This window comes from Musca domestica, unplaced genomic scaffold (assembly GCF_030504385.1).
Source record: "Musca domestica strain aabys unplaced genomic scaffold, Musca_domestica.polishedcontigs.V.1.1 32, whole genome shotgun sequence".
NCBI classification, from domain to species: domain Eukaryota; kingdom Metazoa; phylum Arthropoda; class Insecta; order Diptera; family Muscidae; genus Musca; species Musca domestica.
Genome location: NW_026712311.1, coordinates 9,755,031 through 9,781,730, shown reverse-complemented (window position 1 = coordinate 9,781,730; position 26,700 = coordinate 9,755,031). Strand labels below are relative to the sequence as shown.

The following is a 26,700-nucleotide window of genomic DNA, read 5'->3' as shown; positions in this document are numbered from 1 at the left end:
CCCATTTTCAGCGAAGCGCATGCTTGAGGTGATCGACGCTTTGGTATTTTTTAGTGACACAATAGTCCAACGGATTGGTATCCGGAGATTTTGGTAGCCATTGTGCGCTGGAAATGAAGCGAAGAACCTCATTTGGTAACCATTCTTGGGTGGCGCGTGCTGAGTCCTGTTGGAATGTCAAAGGCCTGCGGCCGAAATGTTTGCGAGCCCAAGGCTTTAATACACCCTCCAGAATATTTTCGCGATAAAATTCGGCATTTATTCTGATGCCACGAGCGGAGAGCGACCATCGGCTGTTATGGTGGCCCACACCATCACCATGGCCGGCACTTGAGTTCTGGTGGCCAACCGAAGGTGCACATTTTCAGCTAACCTCTTTGGCAAGTAAACACGACCATTTTGTTTGTTTACAAACTGCTGGACAACGAATATTTTCTCATCGGAGAAAACCAAACTCGGCAGTTCACCACTTTCGGCCAAGAGAAGCAACTCTTTAGCTCTTTTGAGTCTATTTTCTTTCGGTTGCGGTGTAAGTTCTTGCACTTTTTGGAATTTCAATGACTTCACCCCGAGCTCATTTTTCAATATTTGCTAAATGGAATATTGTGATATGATCAGCTCACGAGCCATTTTCGGCCACTGCGATGCGGGTTTCGATCAAGTCGCATCTTTACTTTTCGAACCACGTCTGCTGACGTCGGGCTATACTGCCAGTATCACGGTAACGAGCGATGGTACGAGACACAAAAGATTTATTCACATTTAAATGCTGGAGTGCTCTAACGATGGTTTTCCAACTAAATATAAAGAAATCACACTATCACGCTTGAATTCCATCACGAATAACTTTTTTTCTGGAAAATTCTCACCAAAATGCTTCTGTACTATTGCTAAGAATATTGTGAGCTGTCACTGGAATAATTTTAACAGCTGTCGGGCGAGTGGCTTAAAAATGACAGCAGTCTGAAGTTGGTTGTAGTTCTTTCATCTCACCCTGTATATTCATACATTAATAAGTCTAAGTCTGTCTATGTACCAAGTTTGGACCACATCGGGTAGTGTTATGTCTTCTACAAACCTTCTATCAGCATTGCTTATGTTTAAGCCTTATAACTTGAGGAACTTCTAAATATACCTTATATCCATAGGATATTTTTTTCTACCTAGATTTGCCTCCATATCCCATATTGCCCTTTCCCCTTTCAATTATTCCTACAAATAACTTTTCACCTTAAAACAAATATTCTATTTTCCAAAATAATTTCCTTAGATGGCATCGTCATTGACATTAATTACGCATCATTAGGCAAAATGCGCCAAGTCGAACTACGTATAGCATTCTATTTGCCTTATTTCACCAGCATACAAACTCTCTCACACACACACCCACACATTTAAATTTCCATATAAATTTGTTAATAAATCACATTAAACATGTCTAGACTTTAAATAGAGCAAACGAATACAAAACGAATGAAATGCAGAAAAGAAAACACCTGAATTAACTACGTGCTGGAATATCTGGCATATCAGATCAGCAGCCGACCATCAGCCGCCGTAATGACAAACGGATGGAGGAAAACAATAAAAGTATGCCTTACAAGATTTACAAAATTGTTGATAACTCATGGCGTTAAGAGAAATGTTGCCGGCATTTTTAAAACGTATTTGAAAATTATGTAAATGATCTCATTTAACGCCAAATTTCGATAAGAGACGAAATTCAATTAAAATTATTTAATGAGCTGAGGAAGGATGCGGAAACAGGCAAAAGCAAAAGGCAACACATAGAGAGGAAGTGGCTGGCGGAAATGCCGGATATAATTATTTTAAATTATTTCTTGCAACGCTTTGGCACCTAGACCAACCTACGAAGGGGAAGGCAAACAAACAAACAAAGTTGAAACTTAAATACCCTTGTCTGACGACAACAAAAAATCTAATTTTTTTTAATCCAAATTGCCCCCGAACCGTTTCGTCAATGTCTGTCCTCTTTCAATGCATTTGCCCAAAACTTGGCACATTGGCCTCTGTATTTTGTCCATATTCGTTAGATTGCTGTTGGCTCCTCAAACAATATCAATTCCATTGCGGAATCGAATTGAAATGAATTGCATGACAATCGAAAGAAGAAGAAAAAACGAAAGAAAAAAAGTGTCATCATCATTCACCCAATGAATTTACAAATGTTGGTAGTTTTTGTGGTCATTTTGACGTGTCCTTTAGTGGGGTGGGAAGGTGCAGCAAGAAAAAAAGAGTCAATATTTAAAATTACCAAGAAGGAAAGAAATTGTGAATTATCGATGATAGTTGATATTTATGTAATCATATTAGTGATAAAAAATTACAGAAAAATAGTGTTTTAACGGCTTCCAAATGCACACCTGATTAAAATTGTCATTTCTTTTCAATATTACATTTATTTCATGTGTAAAAGCTAGAAAATCTCTTCGGAGACCCTATATATACATAGACCCTATATACACTTCAACTTCAGACTCCTGCCATTTCTAAGCCACTTGTCCGACAGCAGTTAAAATTATTCCAGTGACAGCTCATAAAAATAAAAATGGCTCGTGAGCTGAACATATCGCAATATTCCATTCGACAAACATTGAAAAATGACCTCGGGGTAAAGCCATTGAAATTTTAAAAAGTTGAAGAACTTACACCATAACAGAATGAAAATAGACTCTAAAGAGTTGCCGAATTTGGGTTTCTCCGATGAGAAAACATTCGTCGTCCAGAAGTTTGTAAACAAACAAAATGATCGTGTTTATTTGCCAAAGGGGTCAGCTGAAAATGTGCACCTTCGGTTGACCACCAGAACTCAAGGCCATAACAGCCGATGGTCGCTCTCCGCTCGTATTAACCGACCGTGGCATCAGAATAAACGCCGAATATTATCGCGAAAATATTCTTGAGTGTGTATTAAAGCCTTGAGCACGCAAACATTTTGGCCGCAAACCTTGGACATTCCAACAGAGCTCAGCACCATCACATTTAGCACGCGCCACCCAAGAATAGTTACAAAATAAGGTTCCTCGTATCATTTTGGATACTATTGTGTTTGGAGTATTTTGGAAAGCAAGGTTGGCACTAAAAAATAGGAAAGTGTCGATCCAGCGCTTCGCCGGAAATGGGCCAAAATTCTGCAGAGCAACATTCGGGCATTTGTTGTGTTGATTTTAGTTAGTTTGGCTGTTTTTTTTTTTTTTGTGAACAGAATTTGCTGTAAATGGCAGAGCTGCTCAAATATATTCAAATTTTGGTATAGTCCCCATATACTTTTTGGAGTTCACAATGGGTTTTACTTAGTATGACTGAAAATTGCCTGTGCAGATCCACATCTGCCTCTAATTATTCGGTGATTTGAGTTACATTTTTCAACAGAATTATCTCAAAATTGACATTTGGAGTTCGTAATAGATGCCGCACTCGCTGGCAGATAATTGTCTATTAAGGTCCGCATTTTTATATACCCGTAACACCTGATATTTTGAATTTAAAAATTTTTAGCGGTATTTTTCAAGGAATTTTGTTACATTCTGCAAATTCCTTCCAAATGGTGGAAGGTTTTTTCGTCGGTTTTTTTAGATTTCTGTGCAAAGATTTATATTGCTGTTTGCAAAGATATCCTTGAAAGGCTTTTATTAGTTTTCTTTCTATTTAATTATTCAGAATCCGTGGGCGATAGCCAAATTATCATCAATGATAGTTCTTCCATGTGGAAACACATTCATCTTTAATCATGTAAAAACCTTTGTCCTTTAAACTCAAATTATTTGACATATTCACATGTGAAAGTATTTGTAATATATGGACCAGAGAGCTGCAATGAGTATGATTGAGTAGGCTTGATCACACACTGTGGAAATACAATCAAGCTTAGTCAGTCAGTCAGATGTAACATGTTCATTCGAGTTGCTCAAGCCAAACGAAAAAGTTGTGATCAAACATGTATTGATCGAAGTTTTGTGTTTGCAATCAAACAGCTCACATGAGTTATTTGTTTACGAACTTATGTTGAATTGTTCATAAAGGGTCGATCATCTATGATGAGTCTGATCGGTTTGATTTATCCTAGTTAAGTGAGTGATTTGATTTGATTAAAACGCAAATGTTCGAATCTGAGCTAAATCATGATTGTAATTTTACTAAGGATTTCATAACTAAAAGCTGTCTCCATTAAAGAAATTGGTACAAATTATATTTGATAAACATACAATTTTTTCATTTTATTTGTGTTTTTGGTATGCTAGACTTCAATAACTTATTTCAAAAAAAAAAAAAAAAAAATTAATATTTTTAATAAAGAAACACATCATTGGTATTTAGTAAATTAAAAATGTTTAAATGTTTTTTTTTTTTTATTTTACAATTTTACTTGCAACAATTTCGGTCGCACTATCACAATATTCTTCCATTTCAAAAAGGCAAAATAAACTGTCCCACTTGATTGAATGGTTGAATAAACAATGACGCTGAGCGAACTCGATCCAAAGAAGACAATCACGGTTGTGATTGCTCATTTGCATTCATGTGTTCGATCAACTCATGTTGCTGAACACATCAAACCGTCTCGAACGCTCATGTTTGATTGTGAGTGAAGTGATTCAAACTGAGCGTTCGATTCGATCAGAAGCGAAAACGGTCATTTCATTCAGATCAAACTAAACGACTGCATCAACAAAAATCATGTAAGAAACCGAGTGTGCTTGAATTTTTGCATACTCGTTGCAGCCCTCTGATATGGACATATGCTTAAATGACCATATGTTTAAATGTGCTCCCACAATGTTTATCCCATTCTAACTTTCACCAACCAACCAAACAAACAACCAACTTCCTCCCCCATGATGACAAATACTATTTGTACGGAATGTCCTCTTCTGGTGCTGGCTGGTTGGTTGGCTGGTGTATGGCACCCATTGATTGATGAATGGTCAGAACGTTTTGTTTTATGGCATTTGGGAAAAGCTTTTGCCAGTGTGTGAATCAACGAACATGTGACAGATAGATACTTCTCGACCGACAGAATTGCTGATATTTCGCCAGTTCGCTCACATCTCCTCTATTCATATGTTTATTGTCCCTTAAATGGGTTTTTGAGTTTTATTGATGTGGGCTAAGACTAGGGGGAGGGGAGTCTATTTTGGGTGGAAATGACATGTTTGTTTTTCGTTTTTTGTGTTTTCATTCTATTTTTGTTTAGTTCTTTTATTCGTTGATTTTCTATTTACTTACCGTTAAATGGAACATTGATTTATGTAATAGTTTTCACTATAAAACTGCCAATTTTTCTCACATTTTGTTCTTTGGCAATAAATTTTCAATATGGCACATTGCCTTAAACTTTTTCTGTTTTGAATTTACAAAAAGAGAGAGGAGAGAGAAAGAGAGAGAGAGAGAGAAATAAATTTGATGGCTATGCATTGAAATGATGTGTCATTATAAACAAGAATAGAGGGACACACACATATCGGCATACATATGGGCCATATTTAGGCCAAAAAGGAAAAGGGATTTGGAACGGAAAATTAAGAAATAACTTTCTTCAATCTAATGAAGATGAATGGATATCCTTGAATTTCGACATCTAAGGCAAATCATATTTGCGATTTAATTGGGGACTGGCATCAATCACAAACTTGTAACGTATTTAACGAATAAATATTAATAAGAAGGATATAGCAGCAATTATGTGAAAATAAACACCAATTATCTAAGTCATTCTAATATTTAGAAAAATAATCGTTAACAAATAAAAATGACAAAAATGAATCCAAATTAAATGAATTGTTCTATTGTAAATAGTTTGAAAATTTTCATTAACATTGCTCCAGATATTATTTTCAATAATAATTTTTAAGTGGTCATATGTGTGTGTGTTTTAATAAATGTAATAATACATGAGATATGTTGTAACATTCCTAAAACCTCTTTGCGGAAAATTATCGGAAAACATGTTAATCGTCGACATGTTTGACTTAATAATCCGTTAGATGCTGTTGTCCGTCACATTAGTGACGTTTCAAACCCTGAAGAAAATTAGATTTTTTTCAAAGTTTTTTTTTTTTCGAATCAAATTATCCTTTAAAATACCAATAATTGGGGTTTAACATTATATAGAGGCTGATCCAAAACGTACAAATACACTGAGCATTTAAGACCATCACAAATGCAAGACCATGACAAAACGCTAAGGTCCGCTAAAATTGCCTGAAGGAGCTCAAGTCGAAACGTGCACCTTATTGTAAATTCTTTTCGGCAGGACTAAAAATGACATTTTGAATTAACCTACAAATTCCGCAACAACCGCAATTTATTCGCCTGACTGATGCGGACTATGATTCGCAAGTGGAGTTTTCGATAGGGGCACAATTTGGGAATGAAAATATTTTGTTATTTTTTGTGCAATATCCGAACACTCCTTGTGGTACCCTAAGAATAACAAGTAAAAGTGCAGCTAACTTAAAAATCCGCAGAAAAATCCTCCCAAATGAAACCTATTAAATGGGGGCTATACGAAGAAGTGTTCCTTTATAAATAGTTTTTTAGCATAGGCTGTAGTACCCATTACGAACTTCAATAACGAAATTTGAAAAAATTCTGATGAAAATGTCGCTAAATTCATCAAAATACCGAAGATTGGGAGGTACCGTTATACGGGAGCTATACGAAGGCGTGGACCTGCATACGCAATTTCTTATTACATGATGTTGTATCCACTGCGAACTTTAGATACAAAATTTGAAACTATTCTGGTAAAAATGTCGCTAAATTCATCAAAATACCGAATATTGGGTACCTATAAGTGGGTTATACGTAGACATGGACCTGCATGTACACTTTTTTTTTTGTCATACATTGTAGTACCAATTACGAACTTCAATTTGGAAATTTGCAGCAATTCCGGTCAATAATATCGCTAAAATCATGAAAATGTCGAATATCCGGAGGTATAGTTATATGGGGGCTATACAACGGCATTTACGAAGTTATCCTGCCTACTGGCAAAATACAAATGTGTGCATAATTTTGACTTATATTTCAATTCGTTCTAAAGATAGCGTAATTAAACAGAGAGACAGACACACGGACATCGCTAAATCGACTTAGAACTTTGTTGGGTCTGACTTAAGTATTTCGAGGAATGTATAGTGTGGGGTATAAAATTTTGAATGAGCCACGCGAAATCTTCTGACCTTATGATCATATTCAACAAGTTAAAAAGGTTCGATTATTTATATACATTAGGAATTCTGTTAAAAATATTCAAACTTTTGACCCTCTATGGAGTAGGTTCCGAAGGAATGGGCCAAAATTGTCCATTTCGAATCGGACCTAAATAAATATGATATAAATATGCGACGTGCCAGGTATTGGTTAAATCTTTCACTTTATATAAGATATGTGATTATTATTAGAAAATATTGAAATGTGCGTGAGGTACCAGATATAGTCGATCGAAGTATTCAATTTTCTTACTTCATCTAATACAGTTGAATGCTTATTTCGCTTTCTCTGAGCGTTTTGTTTTTCATAATCTTGAACCCTTTGTGGGGGAGATACCAGGAGGAATGGTCCGATCTCTACCATCTTTATAACAGATCTTGTATTGATATAAATATTGAAATGTGCCAAGTCTGAATGTAATCGGATGTTAATTTCGCGTTTTATGGGCTTCATTGATACTCAAAATGTGGACCCTTTGTGGAGGAGGTACCAGAAGGAGTGGACCGATATATTCCATTTTCACACCAGATCTTGGGTAAATAGAAATATTGTGATGTGTGAAATTTGAAGTCAATATAGTTATTCAAAATGCTAACCTTTTGTGGAGGAAATACTAGATGAAGTGAACCGATATTGTCTATTTTCGCACCTGGCTTAGTTAGCAAAAATTTGGAGCAAAATTGGATTGTTTTGTCCTTTTTGTGCAGTAAATTATTCTCTTTGAAAATTTTGACATATTGTGGGGGAGGTACTAGAGGGTATTACCTATCTCCGAACTCGATCTAAGTTTGACAATAATATTACGATTTAAAAGGTTTGGATCAGATCGGATACTCCCTTCGAGAGTTGTCCTAACCAGCCAGCCAGACAGACAGACGTGTATCGCTAGTCGACTCCAAATGTCCAGAAACGGATTTGGTCAAAAGAGACTTAGGCTCTTGAACCGTTATTTCGATGAGGCACGTTTTGGCCGTATCAAATGATATATACCCTCTGTAGCCATATGGCTGAGTGTATATAAACCAAACGGACATTGAACTCCCTTTTCGCAGAAAACGATTAACTATCAGTCCTCCAGTAATACCACTTACATTCCCGTTTATAACATTTAGTAACACATTTATGTTTGTTTATTTTTTTAAAATAACGTGATTTCCATCGCAATTCAAAAGAGATTTTCATCACATACATTTTTATCAGCTGTTAATAAATATTTAATTTATTGATAAATTGCATTATAAACAACATTATTATCTTTGGAAGTGACACTGTAAACAAGTCATGCAATTTATTGGCGTTGCTTGGCGCAACCAGCGCCATCGACTTGATTACAATAAATGGTTTGTTTGGATGGGCAGGCTGCAGCAGCAGCAGCAGCCGCAACACAGCTATTATCGGCTATTTGCAGTGAATGGATTTTGTATCTACACACAAATGTACCGGCCCCCTGACATCCCAATAAATAACTACACATGTACATACAACGAGTATCTTGAACACTATCACCAAAATAGGTGAGAATTTACTAGATCAACTATTTATTCACACTCACATTTGCCCCGTGCAATGAACCAACCGGTACACCTGATTTGCATTTAATTTTAATCAATTCCACATCCCAAAGATACTGAGTATGTGGCACAAAAATCAATTTAAATATGTGCTAATTATTTTGTCGTAACAACTGTTTGTCGGCCCCTCTACATACCGACATGTATTAAGAACAAACACTCCACCTACTTGCTTGCCATATGAATATTCATAGCATCGCGTGCTACTTATACATCAAGATAAGGAAGACCATACACACACACACACGCCAACATACATATATATTTCTATTCAAATAAAATCTAGCCGACCCGACTCGAGTAGAATACCTAAAGTTCAACTGAACTCTACTCATTCAGTTCATTTGATCAGATCTCAACCGAACTCAGTTGATTATTTGCAAACCATTCACCTCCACCAATCTTCCCCGACCTGGTCACTGGTGTGTCTGTGTCTGTTCCCACACACATACATTATTATGGCCAAGATGAAAGCAACGCGGAGGGCACAGACAAACGGACGACACGTTAGCATTGTTTACATTGTCGTAAATGCAACCATTCTGACAATTCCATTGATTGTTTTATTATTTCTGTTATTTGCATTGGAATTGTTTTTGTCGTTCGTCCGCGCCCTCTCGTCCGATGGCCCGTTGTTGTCATTCTTCTCGCTTTAATGTCGTTAGCGCTCAATCAATTGAATGGAATGTTAAATATTGTATTTTATATGTGGAGAAAAATAAAAACAACAACAATAACAACAACAGAAGATGGAGAAGAAAACTCTTATCTCGCAACTGTTCTGATGACCAGTCAATGACGGCGATGTGTTTTGGTCACAAAGTTGGTCCTCGGCAAAGAAAAATGCATGTCAACAGCAAAAAAAAAATAGAAAAAATTGAAAAAATTTTGAAAAATAATATATGTGAGTGTTAAATGAAAAAAAAAACTATGTTTTTATGTTGTCAAAATGTACGCTACTTAGAATTTAATTTTATAAATTTATGTTGAAACTAAACTAATGCAGTTGTCATATGGTTACTTTGGTCAATTTGTCTCAAGAATATTATATTTCCAGTAATTCAAATTATGTCTATGTCTTATACGAAATTTAAAATCACATGCGTAACAGCACTAGGGATTCATATGCAGACCCTCGAAAAACTCGTTCTAATTCGAGCACTCTTGCGAGTATAAAAAACGAGTAAACTCTATTTTCCAGATCTCGAATAAGGGCGAATATACTTTGCTCGTTTTAGAGTTGGAGCAAATTTGTTGGAAAACGAGCAGATAGATTCTACTACACTCACAATCAGAAAAAAATATTTTCCGCTCATTTCATACCTAGAAAAAACTTTCACTCTATATACCACTTTAATTGTTCAGACAGGAGTGAATCGAAATCGTTCCCACACAAAACAAAAGAGTGAAGGGTAAGTTCCCATTATTCGAGCAATCACGCTCGCATGCATTTTTATTCCCGAGTAAAAACGAAATCTACCTTCTGTTTATTATGTATTAGGTTACCAGTGAGGGTAAATAAAAATAAGGCCAATGATGACAATTTGATGCAAAATATCATATCTAGTTCCAGGTAACAGTATGGATCTGTAACAATAATACAAATAATAATAAAATACAACCAGTAAGAAAAAGTCAAAAATCGGGCGGGGCCGACCATATGATACCCTACACTACTATGGGTATTTAGTAGAACTCCCGTAACAAAAGAATTTATTTGAAGTAGATCATACCGCCAATCAACATTTGGCTTTAGAGCAGCTATAATTTGGCACATCCAATTCTTAATCGATTTTAAGTAAATTTTTATACCAAATAACATTGCTATAGGGTGCATGATATCACTTCGAGAAGGATTATATTAAAAAATATATATATGGGAACCAAGTTCCGCCAAATGGAAACCTGCGTCCCGAAATTCATTCCATTTGGGCTGATATTGGCCATTATTTGCACAATAAACCATAAATCGGATTAAGTATATATGCGAGCTATATCCAAATCATATGTATTTCTGAGCTCTACAAGGAATCTGGTACTAAAGATCATTCTTGTCGAATGCATATTACGAATAATAGGGACATAAAGACCAAATCATGAAACATATATATGGGAGCTAAGGCTATATCTGAACCGATTTTCACCAAATTTAATATACTTGCCTCTAGAATGAATTCGGTCGAATGTACCAAAATTCAGGTCAATCGGTTGAAGACATATATGGGAGCTATATCCAAATCTAAACCGATCATGATAAAATTTGGCAGAGATATTTCTGGGCTGTATTTGATATCTGGTACCAAATATCATTCTGGGGGGTGCATATATGTGAGGGACTTAAACGCCAAATCAGATGAAACGTATATATGGGAGCTATTTTTAAATCTGATCCGATAATAACCAATTTCAATACGGTTCGTCCTTGGGCCAAACAAATTTGTTTTGAAGATCCTCAAAAGTAACGATGGGGGTGTATAACAAAATTTTCTAAAAAAAATCACAAAAATCGAAACTCAAAGATTTAAAATAATACACTAATACATCGAATATTTTTTGCGAGGATTACATCTATTCGTTATATAGGAAGACGTGGACCTAAATATTCAATGCTCTGCCGCCGGAGTTAGAAAAAACAAGTAAAATAGTATCAGTCGGTTTTGCCGACAGATGTATACCCCCAGCCTTGAGTTATGAACGTGACAGATTTGGACAATATCGACCACTTCTTGTACTTAATATGAGATATGTGCAAATTTTCGGAAAATGGCAATATGCGTCAGGTAACAGATATAGCAGACCGAAGTATTCCATTTTCATACTTCATCTAATACAGATAAAAAATATTGGTATGTGCAAAATTTAAAGGAAATCGAACATCCGTATCCAATTTAATGCGAAATCATAAATTTCGACAAATTACATATTCATATCAGAATGCTGGTTAAGAAAAATATTTAGATATAGGAAGTTGTTAACATCAGACCTTGGGCTAACATAAATATTGGCATGTGTGAAATTTGAAGGCAATCGGACTCTTACATCACATATTATGAGAGTTGTAATTATTCAAAATTTTGACCATTTGTGGGGGAGGTACTAGATGGAGTGGGCCGATATTGTCCATTTTCACACTTGACCTAGCACTGACGCAAATATTAAGATTTGCAAAGTTGGAGCAAGATCGGATTATCGCTTCTCTTTCTGTGCAAAAAATACATTTTTTGAAAATTTCGACCTTTTGTGGGGGAGGTACCAGAAGGAGTGGACTGATATTGCCCATCTCCGAACTCGATCTAAGTTTGACAAAAATATTACGATGTACCAAGTTTGGACCAAATCGGATACTTCCTTCGAGAGTTATCGTGCGCACCAGCCAGCCAGACAGACAGACGGACGGACGGACGGACATCGCTAGATCAACTCCAAATGTTCTGAAACGGATTTGGTCCAAAGAGACCTAGGGTCTAAAACCGTTTTTTCGACTAGGCACGTTTTGACCGTATCGAATTGTATATACCCTCTGTAGCCATATGGCTGAGGGTATAAAAACCGTAGAAAAGTGTAGCAAAACATCAAAACAAAACACCGAATATCACGAGGAAGTGTTATATGGAGGCTATAGCAAAATGTGAACAAAAATCATCAAAATACCGAATATCGTGAGGTACCGTTATATGGGAGCTACATAAAAAAGTGGACCATACATACAATGTTTCGAAAAACTTTGGTTTATGTGTTGGGCATACCGTTAAGAGAAAATCTCAAGTCCCGGCCGAAAAGTGGTTACTTAAAAAAGTATCAAATTCAGAAAACTTTGGTTCGACGTATTGAACAGAATCAATTTCAAATTGGTTCTCAATCTAATTCGGTTGCACACTCTTCATCTATATCCTTCTAATTACAAATCTAATTTATTTCTGTTTTTAAATAAAATGTCAATGTACATCCCCCCTTTAATGGTGGTACTGCCTCTTTAGTAAATGGATAAAGTGAAATTTATGACCACAGCCAGTCAATTGCATTCCGTATTAATAAATGGTTTTCCTTCCATTAAAAAATATATTTTTTCGAATATTTCATATAACAACATAAAAATGCAACATGTTGCAAGCATTGCAGAAACACAGCTAGCTCTACTCTAACACAGAACAGAATAAAACAAAGCAAAACAAATGATTTATTTTTATTCTAAGCCCAGGCTGACAATAAACAGCAACTCACATTTTCACAATGCCCCACAAGGAGGGGGGATTTTCATACAAAGTTGTTCAATTATTCGCACTAATAGCTTGGATTTCCCATTGCACGAACCAATTATCAATGAACTCTCTGTGCGAGATGGCATTGCCCCTTGCCGTTTTTATGAGGCAACCCAACAGGATCCTCACTAGAGAAAACCAACCAAGCAGCCAGCCAAAGGACCAGAAACTTAAACAGAAATGATGTGCTATGTGACCGACCATGTTAAATTATAAATTACGGCCATTTCATTACGATTTATAACTCACAATTTTTTACGTTTCTGTTCTCAGTTACATTCCTTCGTTTGGCCGAAAATGAAGGCATAAAAAGACATCCAATGGGCTGCAGAACAGAACATATCAGTTTTGGGGCGGAGGGGATAGACACAGCCGTTGTGTCAACGTTGAGGGGAGAGTTGGGTCCTATGTGATTTTTTGTGCCTCTGTGTGTCTGTGTATTTTCGGGAATCAGGACTCTGTGTAACGAGTCCTCAGCAGATAAATATATATATAATCATTAAATGAATCATGGAGTAAATGATGAATACAAACTGCTCTGCATTAAGTTCCAAGCAGGGCCAAGTATATGTCAATGTTGTGTGTGTGTATGTGTGTGTGAGTGAGTGCAAAAAATATCAGTGCGTCTATGCGAATGCGGAAGCAGATATGCAGAGATGCATTTTGCCCTCAAAAAAAATTGTACATCATACCAAATCTTCGTCCTCCCATGGTATGCGATATTGCTGCTGTTGCTGCCATACCCATCGGTCAGGTCATATGTATAAATGAATGTCCAGAAATGATTCGAAATGTGCCATACATTATTCCTAGTATTTTTCTCATAGTTTGATGAGGATGGGAAATCGAAAGCTGGCCAAAAGAGACGTTGTTACAATTTTGTGCATTCCCTTTACAAACGCTGCGCTCCCTCCGCTTTTCCACAATCCTCCTGGCCATTCTACTTTGTACGTACTTTTTCATCATTCAAAATACATAAATTTAGATTAGCTGTCTGTGATAGTAAATTCAACATTTATTACATGCTCATATGAATTCTCAACGTGGGCCATGCGGGTCGCTGTGCTGCAGAGGAAAGACAGCCATAGACGATGGTCATCACGACAAAGCGCTCGAGAGAGAGAGAGTGCATGTCCGATTCGTTTTAAGCTTTTTCCTCTGGAATATGTCTGGACATGTTGCCACAAAATTTGTGTAAAATATCCAGCAGGAAAAAAAACAGCGACTGGACTGCAGCGACAGTGGCCAGACTACGACGAGTGGATGTATTTTGTGACAGAGTCACACAAAAATTACCAACTGATGACATATGAGTCGAGAGTTGATTGTAGTAAAAATGGAAATTTATGGCTAGTAAAATTCGTTAAAAGGAGAAGAAAAAATACTACGAAGCAAACCAAATGAAAAAATACCCCAAACTTAAAACGTATCGTTTTGATGGTAATGGTCAAGTAGATTTTCGAGTAAACAAAAACTAGCATGTTTGAATAAAATTCTCATCGTCGTCATCTTTATCGTTCATCAAAAGGTTGGCAAGGGACGAAACTGGTAGTGGTTGTAAAAATCAACTAGTCTTTTAAAATAACGTTTAAAAATGCGTAAATAAGAATATTTCTTTCAACAACAGTGAAATGGTTATAGACACGCTCCTGAGCGAGAGAAAAAAAATTATATCAGAAATAATTTGTTTTCACATTAACGACAGCCAGAAAGCAACTTCGTTTAAGTGAATTGCAACGCAATGTCGTTTTGTGCAGCCCAAAACAACAACAACAAAAACAAACTTAACAGCCTTACTTTAAATGTAAATAAGTAGGAGTTCATTATTTAAGTTTAAGAAACTCTTAGAGTTGCCATATTTCAGACAACAAATTTCAAACAAGGGAACAAGGGGGAAATTATTTTTTATACTCTCAGGCATAATGCTATCATTTGATACAGCCAAAACGTGCCTCATCGAAATCACGGTTTAATCACCCTAGGTCCCTTTGAACCAAATCCGTTTCAGGATATTTGGAGGCGATCTAGCGATGTCCGTCCATCTGTCAGCTGTCTGGCTGGTACGCACTATAACTCTCGAAGGTAGTATCCGATTCGGTCTAAACTTGGTACATCGTCATTATCAAACTTAGATCGAATTCGGAAATGGACAATATCAGTTCACTCCATCAAGTACCTCACCCATAAAATGTCGAAATTTTCAAAAAATATATATATTTTACTGCACAGGAAGAGAAAGGATAATCCGATTTTGCTTCACCTTTGTAAACCCAAGTATTTGCATCAAGCCTGCATCAGTTTGCGAAAATTGACAATATCGATCCACTCCATCAAGTAGCTCCCCCACAAAGGGGAAAAGTTTTAATTATTTAAAGCTCTTATAAAATTTGATATAAAAGTCCGACTGTCTTCAAATTGCGAACATCACAATATTTTTTTAAACCCACTGGCTGGTGTGAAGATGGGATAATATCGGTCCACTCCTTCGGCCAACTCCACTACAAAGGGTAAGAATTTTGAATATCCATGAAGCTCATGAAACACGAAATTAACATCCGATTCCATTTAGATTTTCCACATTTGAATAGAGATCGGACCATTTCTTCTGGTATCTCCCCCACAAATGGTCAAAGTTTTGAATAAACAAAATGAACATAAAATCTGAAATAAGCTTCAGGTTCTCTTCATATTTCGCACATCCGATTATTTCTACTAACACAAGATCTGATGTGAAAATTGGATATATCGGTGCATTCCGTCTGCTACCTCCCAACAAAGGGTCTACATTTTGAATATCCATGAATCTCATAAAACGCGAAATTAACATCCGATTACATTCAGAGTTTGCATTTCTGAATATTTCTATCAACACAAGATCTGTTATCAAGATGGTACAGATCGGAAAATTCCTTGTGGTACCTCCGCCACCAAAGTGTCAAGATGTTGAATAACCAAAACGGTTATAAAATCCGAAGTAAGCATCCGGTTCTCTTCATTTTATACACATCCCATTATTTTTACTAACACAAGATCTGCTGTGAAAATGGGATATATCGGTCCATTACTTCTGGTACCTCCCACACAAAGGTTTTTCTGGTTCCTTACCCCAAGGGGCAACTTTTCAATGCTTTTAGCTATTTACGACTAAATACTTGTCAACAACCTAGTTTTGTGAGCTTTATTCTAAAAAAATTTTAAAATTCAATCTGGCAACTTCATATCCTGCCTACTACAACACAAAATTAAATAATAAACAAACAAGCAACTAGCAAAAATTATTATTAACAATTTCAACTAAAAATACTCACGAACTCCCACATAATCAAAATAGACCCCTCGAGAGAGAGAGAGAAAAAAATGGCAATCGGCGAATTAAAAAAACGTGTTGCGTGTCTAACCCCCATAAAAACAGCAACGACATCATCATCTCCATAAACTTTATCAGCAGCTGTGAGTAGCCGTTTTTCTGCACACTCCAACTATGCACAAGCTAACCAATAAAATTTCCCAAGCATTTAAGTGCAAAGATAAAACAAACGAACACCAACAACAACAACGAGAGATCGCCGGTCAATCCATAATCCCCCGAAATTTTAATTAAAAACTAAAATTGAGTTTTAAAACAGAATTGGTGTGTGGCACAATCACTCGGCATCATCAAACATTGCTCCCAAACCATGACTACCAGAAAAAAAAAAACAAAAAAAAAACGAAAAATCCAACAAAAACAAAACAACGAGACACGGGAAAGGGCAATGATGAAACCTTTTGATGTGAAATAAATTAAAAATTGTACTTATTTTTATGATGTCCGGAAAAATCACATTCCCTTTATCCATAACAACAACAACAGCAACAAAAAATGTTAGAAACTTTATCATGTCAACATATTTCACTCATCATCTGCATTTCAGTTGAAATTGCAATTGCCGGCAACAACACAATCACTCACACACACTCAGACACATGCAAAATGTAAATCTCTTTCACATCCAACAAAAACGACCATAAATCTCTAGGCTGAGCGAGAAAAAAATCGGCAACAAAAAATATTCTAAATATTACATGTATTTTTATAACCAATTTGAATAAATACACCGAAAGAAATTTTGTGGTAAATAAATAAAGAAAATGTAATCAAAGAGAATAAATAGCAATTATCGAATTTTTATACAAATTCAGAAGATTATTAAATCTGAGGTTCTTGTTGTGAGGAGATAAATAATGTATATTCTATTTTACCACTTCCTTGCTATACCCTCCACATAATAAGTCGTTTCGTTTGTAACACCTCGAAATATACACTTAAGACCCACAAAGTATATATACAGGATGAGATGAAAAAAATGCAGTCAACTTCAAATTGCTCTCATTTCTAAGCCCCTCGTCCGACAGCTGTTAACATTATTCCAGTGACAGCTAATTATATTTTACAAGTTTACAAGCGTACAAAAGCATTTTGGTGAGAATTTTCCAGAAAAAAGTTATTCGTGATGGATTTCAAGCGTGATAGTGTGATTTATTTATATTTCGCTGGAAAACCACAAGTGGCTATCGTTAGAGGACTCCAGCATTTAAATGTGAATACATCTTTTGAGTCTCGTACCATCGCTCATTACCGAGATACAGGTAGCGTAGCCCGACGTCAAGGAAGTGGATGGAACAAACCAGCAACATCAGCAGAAATGTTTCGAAAAGTAAAGATGTGACTTGATCGAAACCCTCGTCGCGGTGGCCAAAAAATGGCTCGTGAGCTGAACACATCCCAATATTTTATTTGGCAAATATTAAATAATGACAAAAAAAATTCATTGAAATTCCAAAAAGTGCATTAACTTACAAAGGAACAGGAACAAAGGAAGAAAATAGACTCAAAAGAGCTAAAGAGTTGCTTCGCTTGGCCGAAAGTGGTGAACTGCCGAATTTGGTTTTCTCCGATGAGAAATCATTCGCTGTCCAGGAGTTTGTAAACAAACGAAATGATCGTCTTTACTTGTCAAAGACGTCAGCTGAAAATGTGCACCTTCGGTTGGCCACCAAAACTCGAGCGCCGGCCATGGTGATGGTGTGGGCCGCCATAACAGCGGATGGTCGCTCTCCGATCGTATAAATGCCGAATATTATCGCGAAAATATTGTGGAAGATGTATTATAGCCTGGGCATGAAAACATTTTGGCCGCAAACCTTGGGCATTCCAAAATAACACAGCACCATCGTATTCAGCACGAGCCACCCAAGAAAGGTTACAAAATGAGATTCCTCATATATTTCTAGCGTACAATGGCCACCAAAATCTCTGGATAGCAATCCGTTGGACTATTGTGCCTGGAGTATTTTGGAAAACAAGGTTAGCACAAAAAAATACCAAAGTGTCGATCACCTCAAGCAAGCGCTTCGCCGGGAACGGGTCAAAATACCGCAGAGCAATGTTCGGGCAGCGTGTGACGGTTTCATTGGCAGTTTAAAGGCCATAATTCGTGTCAAAGGTGACCAATTCGAATAAATCTAAACTTATTCTAAAATTTGATGCTATTTCCGACATTTTTTTCTTTCATTCAATGAAATTAAAAAAAAATGTAAAAATTATGGCTTTTGACTTTATTGCAGTTTTTTTTTTAATTCACCCTGTATGGAGGTGGTACTATACTTGTTCGAAAAGTACTAAATTGTACTAATTTTCGATCGCTGTTTGTGTTTAGGATGGAGAGAGATTATTTTGGATATGTGTAATAAATGATACTAAATTTGGTATTGGGTGAAGCTGAAATCCTGAAATTTGATATTGAGGGGATTGTTGGTTTCTAGGGTTTACATATGGAGACGTTGAAACTATTTTGGACAAGAAAATTGGATGTGGATTCATTGTGAAATAATTTTACTAATATCCTCCTCAGTAAACTTCAAAAATAACGGTTTTGAAGAAATATTTGGGTAAAAGATAAACATTTTTTCATTATTTTTTCCAAAAAAGGAAAAACTTGAATAATTTATAAAACCTTAAAAGTCTGAGAATTTAGAACGACGCATGATGTTTTTATTCAAACTGAACAAATTGTGTATTTTAAGTACTAAAAGGGCCTAACACGAGCTGTTGGAACTAATCTAAAATTTTAAGGTTAACTTTTCACCGGCAAAGGATTGATTACCTGCTAGTAAAGAATAAAAAGGTTATCGCCGTAACATGTGTACATTCTTGCAGGTTTTGGAACAGAGCACTTGTAAATTTACTCTTGGAGAAAATTTGGCAAGTACTTACTTCCCTATGGTACATCCATTTTAAAATAAGGGGTGAGTAGAGTGTTTTGTAAGTAGATACTGCTGACAAAATGTGAGCATGTAATGTTACATTCTGCTGAAATATACTTTGGCTGGAAAACAGGGGAAGGGCCTCGGAAAAACCTAAATCGGGCGGCAAAAACATATGGTGTTCAAACCACAGAAAACCTGGCAAAAATCGGGATATGCATTTACGTGATCTGATATATATTAATTTTCAAATAATTTTACACCAAAATATAACCTAGGATTTTTTTCTCTCGGTGTATGATAACTTTTTTAATTTAACTCGACAGTAGAATTCAACACAGTTGGTTTTCATAGTTATTCATCACAACACACTAGCGCAGTCAGCTTTCGCTGTTTTTTACGTTTTGATTTTTTTTTTTTTTTTGGCTAGTTTATTTTATTTCTTTTTTTATTTGGCTTTACAACTTACCCTCTATGTTACGTTGACCGTGCAAACAGAATACCGAGGATCTTGGTTTTGCTGCGTCTGGATTATTGTTATTATTGTTGCCAGTTGTTGTGGGGAACGGGTGATTTGTGGCATTAGCCGCGGTCGTCGTCGTTGTAGTAGCTGAACCATAGCCAGTGTTACGGTCTTTGAAATCACTGAAATTGAAGAATGAGTGACAAAAACATGGGGTCAATTCGAAAAAACAACAACAACAACAAAAATAGAAAAATAAAATTGTCAATTGCAACACTTGCAGGATATACATTTGGGCGAATCATCAAAACTTATAAATGCTGAAGCATAGTTTTAGGCAGTTTAGTGGAAATTGCAAATAAAATAATAGATACGGTATTAAAAACAGGATTTTTATTAACATTTTTATTGGTTTAGAAATTATTTGTTCCCACACTAAGCCTAGCTATTTTCCATGCATTTTTATTTTTGTTTAAATCCCCACAATACTTTTTTTTATTAAAATATGCAAATGTTAACGAATTTAAACCGATTCTTACTTGCCCCCCCAATAAAAACAAGTTTTCAATGCTATATACTTCTGCACTTCTGTCCAAGTTAATTCTGTGGCAAAGTTTATAATTTCAATTGTGCTAAAAAGACCCAAAACGAAAAACTTATTCCAATAAATGTTCATTTGCAGTCCTTTTCCAAGGAATTTCTTGGAAAAAATTGTCGCATTTTCATGTTGATGGTGAAATTAGCACATCACAATTGTAAACAAGTTTGGAAATTTCTTGGCCTCATTCTCTTAAATTGGCTGGAATGTCTCCGGCCCAGAGACGAGGAACTATGTGCTCATGCAGACAGACCAATGCTACACAGAGGCAGGGAAAACAAAAAGAAGCACAACTTGAAGAAAATGCCAAAATGGCCAAAGTTGTTTGACACAAAACTTTTGCATAAGTAAAGGAAATGCTATGACGATGTCTGGATGCAGCAGCAGCAGCAACAACAAAAATAATCAAACAAATATGGCAAATGAAAGTTGGCATGCTCTACCTCTCTCTAACCTAGAACTACAACCCCGTCCTTATGCAGAGGAAACAAAAGTGGAAAAATACCAAATTGCAATTTAGTTCCCTTGAAAGATGTTATTTGTCAATATGTATTCGTTGCCATCGATTTGCAGCTCTTAGAGAGTTTGTGTTTTTTTTTTTTTGCACAAACTTTGGCCCGAAATTTACCATTAATTCAGGATTGTTAGAGTGACAACAACAACAAAAACAACAGCGGCAGCAATGAAATTCCATCTGCTATGTAAATATCTTATTTATAAGCATTTCAGGTGAATTCTCACACCAGTCATGTATCAAGTTTCATGGCAAAGCGAATGGCAAGCATGTGCATGACAAGACAACATACAACATGTTTGTTCTAAACAAATGTAGCCAGCTTGGAAATCCTTGAATCATGATGATGTTGGGAAAACAGAACAGAAATCAACCCATTTACCTTCGCTATTCCCTATGGCTCAAATCGGCAAATGGAAGCGGAGAAAACGGAGAATAACAAAAATAAAATGTCATGGATAAGAGCTATGTCGTTTGGCTGTCTGCACTGCAGCTTTTTGGCCTTGAACGCTATTTTGCTGAGCCCTCGTGTAGGTAATGCATCATTTGATGCGCCGCGAAACACCTCCTAGGTGCCACTGATAACACCGTTTGCCTTTCGATTGGAGAGAATGGAAGAATATAAGGAAAATACTCTCATACTTATGTGTGTTAGAATGTGTGTAAACATAGCTGCAGTATAGGATGTAGTGAAGATTTTGAGGTTTTCAAATATCAAATTTTGGAAAACAGGGACCATTAATTTCTTAAAGTAAGAGATTTTATTAAGAAATTTTGCGATTGACTTCAGCATACTAATAAGCACCGGCACCTTTCTCTCCGGAATCAATCTCCCCAAAAATAACCCCAAGTACAAGTTTTGCCTAATTTAGTACCAAAATAATATGAATATGAGTAAAACTGCAAATTTTTGAAATTTTGAAAATTTTTTTAGAAACAATTGATTCTGAAAAGAACTTTTCCTTGCCTTTCCCGCATAGCGTATGTTTCATAGTTTACGTATTCTTGAAGTAAAGTATTTTACAAAACCGTGGCCCTTTCGGCTTCTACCCTCAACCGTTCACTAAATAAATATGTACCATTTCGGATTAATACTTTTCGTACTTTTATAGCAATACTGGCAAGTGCCTTCTACTACGTCTGCGAAAAACCCACCTTAAAATTTTAGATTCGTTTTAACAGTTCGGGTTAGGTCTTATTAGTTTCCAAAATGCACAATTTGTTCAGTCTGACAACATTTTTTTCAGATCTTCATACATTGTACTAAATTTTAAGATTTTTAAGGTTTTATACATTACTCAAGTTTTTTCTTTTTTGGGAAAGAATTATAGAAAAATGTTTACCTTCTACACCAAAAACTCTTCAGAATCTTAAAATTTACCGAGGAAGGTATTAGTAACACCATTGCACAATGGACCCACATCCAATTTTTTGTTAAAAATATATATGGGAACTATACCAAAACGTTGACTTGTATGTACTGTTCCGCTACCAGATCTAGAACACATTGCGAACTACAAATACAAATTTTTAAACAAATCCCTTAAAAAATTTGGCAAAAATCATCAAAATACAGAATATGGGGAGGTACCGTTGCATTTGGGGCTATATCAAAACGTGGACCGATATATCTCATTTTCAATACCAACCATCCTAGACAAAATATAAATTGTTCTACCAAATTTTGAAGCTTGACGTCAAATAATGTGGGCTGCATCGTGATTTTAACAGACAGACATACAGACGGGCATCGTTAAATCGACATAGACGCATTCGCATAACTACCACTAGATATCACCTGATACCTTCATACCAAATTTCGGAATTCCAGCCCTATCCCTTCACCCAATACCAAGTTTAATACAATTTAGTACTTTTCGTACGAACATAAGACAAATTTCCAAAACCACCTTCATATCTTAACCACAGACACCAACAGCGACATCTATAACAAACTTCAGGAATTCATCGCTTTTTCTTCAACCAATACCAAATTTAGTACTTTTCGTACAAAACCACCTCTATATCTCAAGTCCTGATACCAACAGAGACCTCAATATCACATTTGGGGATTCCAGTCTTATCCCTTAACCCAATACCAAATTTAATACAATTTAGTACTTTTCGTACAAATATATGACATGTTTCCAAAAACACCTTCATATTTAACCACAAACACTAACAGTGAAATCCATATAAAATTTTAAGATTTTACCACTATCTGTTCATATAATTACAAATGATACCACATTTAGTGCATTTTAGTACTTTTGGTACATTTATTGTTAGAATTTTGAAAAACCTTTAGTTTGTCAATCCTACACAACATCAAAGACTCTCACTCCAAATGTCAGATTTCCAGAGCTATTCCCTCTCCAAATTCTAAAGGGGATACTATTTTGTACTTTTTAGTACGTATTTTCAAACCCCCCACCATGTATCAACCATACCGCACAAAAGTTGATTCTAATGACAAATTTTAGTACCATTTAGTACTTTTTTAGTACCACACCCAAACCTCAAACCTACACACTAAAAGAGATTCTAATGCCAAATTTCAAGCAGTATCCATTAACGCATGGCCAAATTTAGTACTTTATGTACGCTTGCTGAATAATTTTCAACTGCAACTTTTTATTTTGTCCCATACCCGCCAGCAGTGACCCAATTACCAATATTTGAAATGTTCATATCAATCCGTTCAACCAAACACAAAATCATGGGAATTGCGTCAAATTTCGTATTTGAAGTTCGTAATGGGTACTACAACCTATGACGGAAAATTGTCTATGTAGATCCACGTCTTAACCTTAACCCCCATACAACGCTACCTCCCTTTATTCGGTATTTTAATGATAGTAGGGACATTATTCATCGGATTTTTTTTTTCGAACTTCGTATTTGAAGTTCGGAGTCGTTACTACAGCCTATGACAAAAAAAATACTTATCCAGCACCACGTCTTCGTATAGCCCGCATATAAGGGGTTTCATTGGGATTGGGATTGGTTTTTTTCGACGGATTTTTTTGAATTTTTTCAATTTTCTTTCTAATGGCGGAGGGTATAAAAAGTTCGGTCCTGCCGAATTGTGCTACTTTTTTACTTGTTATGTACATAGATATTCCAAAATGTAACCACAGTGAATAGGTGGTAACCGCGGACTCTTATCTTAAATACCAATAGAAGATTTCTTAACGAAATCTCTCAAAGAAATACTAACATCAATGAATATTGAATATCTTATAATAAGAATCGGAATTCTCCTCGTATCGATAGAAGGTAGCATATACCTCAGTTTTACTATTCTAGCCTTCGATTTTCTTTTTGAATGTTGTTTTATTTCTTACAGCCGCCCTTGAATTACCTCAACACTTTTGATTAATTATCGCAGCAATCACGATACACCCCAATATTAACCTGCTCACATCTATTCGGCTTGTTTATTGCGCCGCCAGAGCTCGTGTTGGAAAAAGGATTTTTATTTGATCTCTTTTCGTCGAGAGTTTGCAGGCACATTTGAATCGTAAATCCTCTAGGTTACAGATTTAAAGACTTTGAACTCTATATACACTTGGAAGAAATTGAAAACAGAGAAAAAAAGAAATGGAGGACAAACGCGAATGTGTTATCATGTTTATATGGTGGATTTGAGCATTGGGCTTTCGAAAAGAGCAAGGCAAGGACGACACACAAGTTAAGGTGAGTTTGAAGCTAAACATGAAATGTCGCAGCCATTTTTTAGTTTTAATTAAAATTTGACAAGGACGTTCTCCATTTGAAAATTCCCTAACCATCTGAGCTGTATGTCCTCCATTTATTTTGTGTCCTTCGAATTTAAACTTCCTCTCTATGTGTATCTCTCCATCTGTCACTTGTTAATCTTTCCAGGAAGATTAGTCAATATTTCATTAATATTCAGTTGAAATTTGCACAAATATAACTTTTGCTCTTTCTCCAGCCCCCGCCCATCGACATTGATTGCCTTAATCCTCTCTTTCAGCTCGTTTTTCCTACATTTCAGCATTCCGAAAAAAAAATGAAGATTATTTTGGAAACTACGGCAAAGTAAAAAAAAACTTAAGCTGATTTCTAATTAAGTCATATTCCAACAACAAAAAAACCTAACTCAATACAAAACTGGCACCACAAGAAAATGCAAAAGAGGAAAACCCCGAAACTCGGTTTCTATCAAAATGAAAAGTTGACGAAAACTGTTCATTAAAATACAGTAGCAATGTTTTTTTTTTCTGGACTCAGCCATCCAAAAATGCTGCATATTGATGGACAAAGGCAGGCGGCAGGCGGTTGCCAAAACCGAACCAAACCAAACAAAATAATAAGAATTGCCCGGGCATCATCAACTTGACTGCAGCAAGCCACGCTAATCTAAAAACAGCCAAGAAATGCAAATAAACTTTCTTCGAAATACAAAACTGCAGATCCGAAAATTTCCACAGCCGACACAATGTCATGTGCACCATGCCCAGAGCCGAAGTAAAGAAGTTATTTGAGATCTTAGCACCAACTTTTTATTGCCACCACCCCACCCAATTTTTGTTTTGAGGATGGAACGACAGAATAAAAACGCCTGCACGCTCGGCACTGTCATTGCTGTTGTGATTAATGTAAAGTTTAAATTAGTTTTTAGTATTTTTTTTTTCTTTGTTGCCTTCAATACTTCGTGGATTGCACTATGGCTTTTTCTTAAAGAACACACGTTCAGCATGCATCCAGCTATGCACATTAACTAACCGGCAGCTTGCTACCAAAAAAAAAAAAAAAAGATGTAAGAAAGTCAGCCAAATTATTCCATGAAAATTATTAAAATTAACAAGCGCAATTGTTAAATGGTAGGAAGCAAGAACACTCTAAATATTCCCTACACCCCTCATTGAACCGTCATGATTAGGGCTGGCTGGCCATTCCTAGACCATAGAAGAAAGAAATTTAGAAATTGGAATGCGGTCGCTGTATGTGTCAAATAAGGGAAAACTTGTACGACTTTAAAGCGTACGAAAAAGTACCAACTATTGAACCATTGCACCTATAATAAATATACAGGTTGAGATGAAAAACTACATCCAATTTCAGACTGATGTCATTTCTAAGCCACTCGTCCGACAGCTGTTACAATGTGAATAAATCTTTTGTGTCTCGTACCATGGCTCGTAACCGTGAGTAAGTGGACGGAAGAAAGAAGCAACATCAGCAGAAATGGTTCGAAAAGTAAAGAAGTGACTTGATCGAAACCTGCGTCGCAGTGGCCGAAAAACAGCTTGTGAGCTGAACATATCGCAATATTTCATTCGCCAAATATTGAAAAACTAGCTCGGGGTAAAGCCATTGAAATTCCAAAAACTGCAAGAACTTACACCGCAATAGAAAGAAAATAGACTCAAAAGAGCTAAAGAGTTGCTTTGCCGAAAGTGGAGAACTGCCGAATTTGGTTTTCTTCGATGAGAAAATATTCGTTGTCCAGCAGTTTGTAAACAATCAAAATGATCGTGTTTACTTGCCAAAGAGGTCAGCTTAAAATGTACACCTTCAGGTGGCCACCAGAACTCAAGCGCCGGCCATGGTGATGGTGTAGGCCGTCATAACAACCGATGGTCGCTCTCCGCTCGTATTAATCGACCGCGGCATCAGAATAAGTGCCGAATATCAACGCGAAAATATTCTGGAAGGTGTATTAAAGCCTTGGGCACGCAAAAATTTTGGCCGCAGACCTTCGACATTTCAAGAGGACTCAGCACCATCGCACTCAGCCCGCGTCATCCAAGAATTGTTACAAAATGAGGTTCCTCGCTTCA

The 26,700-nt window shown here is 36.2% G+C and overlaps 1 protein-coding gene and 1 long non-coding RNA gene across 3 annotated transcripts in view; one reads left to right on the top strand and one right to left on the bottom strand.

Moving 5' to 3' along the window:
• Positions 1 to 26,700, bottom strand: part of LOC101897634 (proton-coupled zinc antiporter SLC30A2) — a 114,963-nt gene that overhangs the window by 77,658 nt on the left and 10,605 nt on the right. For both annotated transcript variants that reach the window (XM_020036720.2, XM_011294198.3), the window contains exon 2: positions 19,785 to 19,960. In XM_020036720.2, coding sequence (XP_019892279.2) covers positions 19,785 to 19,960 — 176 coding nt within the window. The remainder of the gene's footprint in view (positions 1 to 19,784; positions 19,961 to 26,700) is intronic.
• On the top strand, positions 24,383 to 25,067 carry LOC131803675 (uncharacterized). The gene is made up of 2 exons (XR_009342726.1): positions 24,383 to 24,589; positions 24,891 to 25,067. It is a non-coding gene; the product is annotated as an uncharacterized LOC131803675 (long non-coding RNA).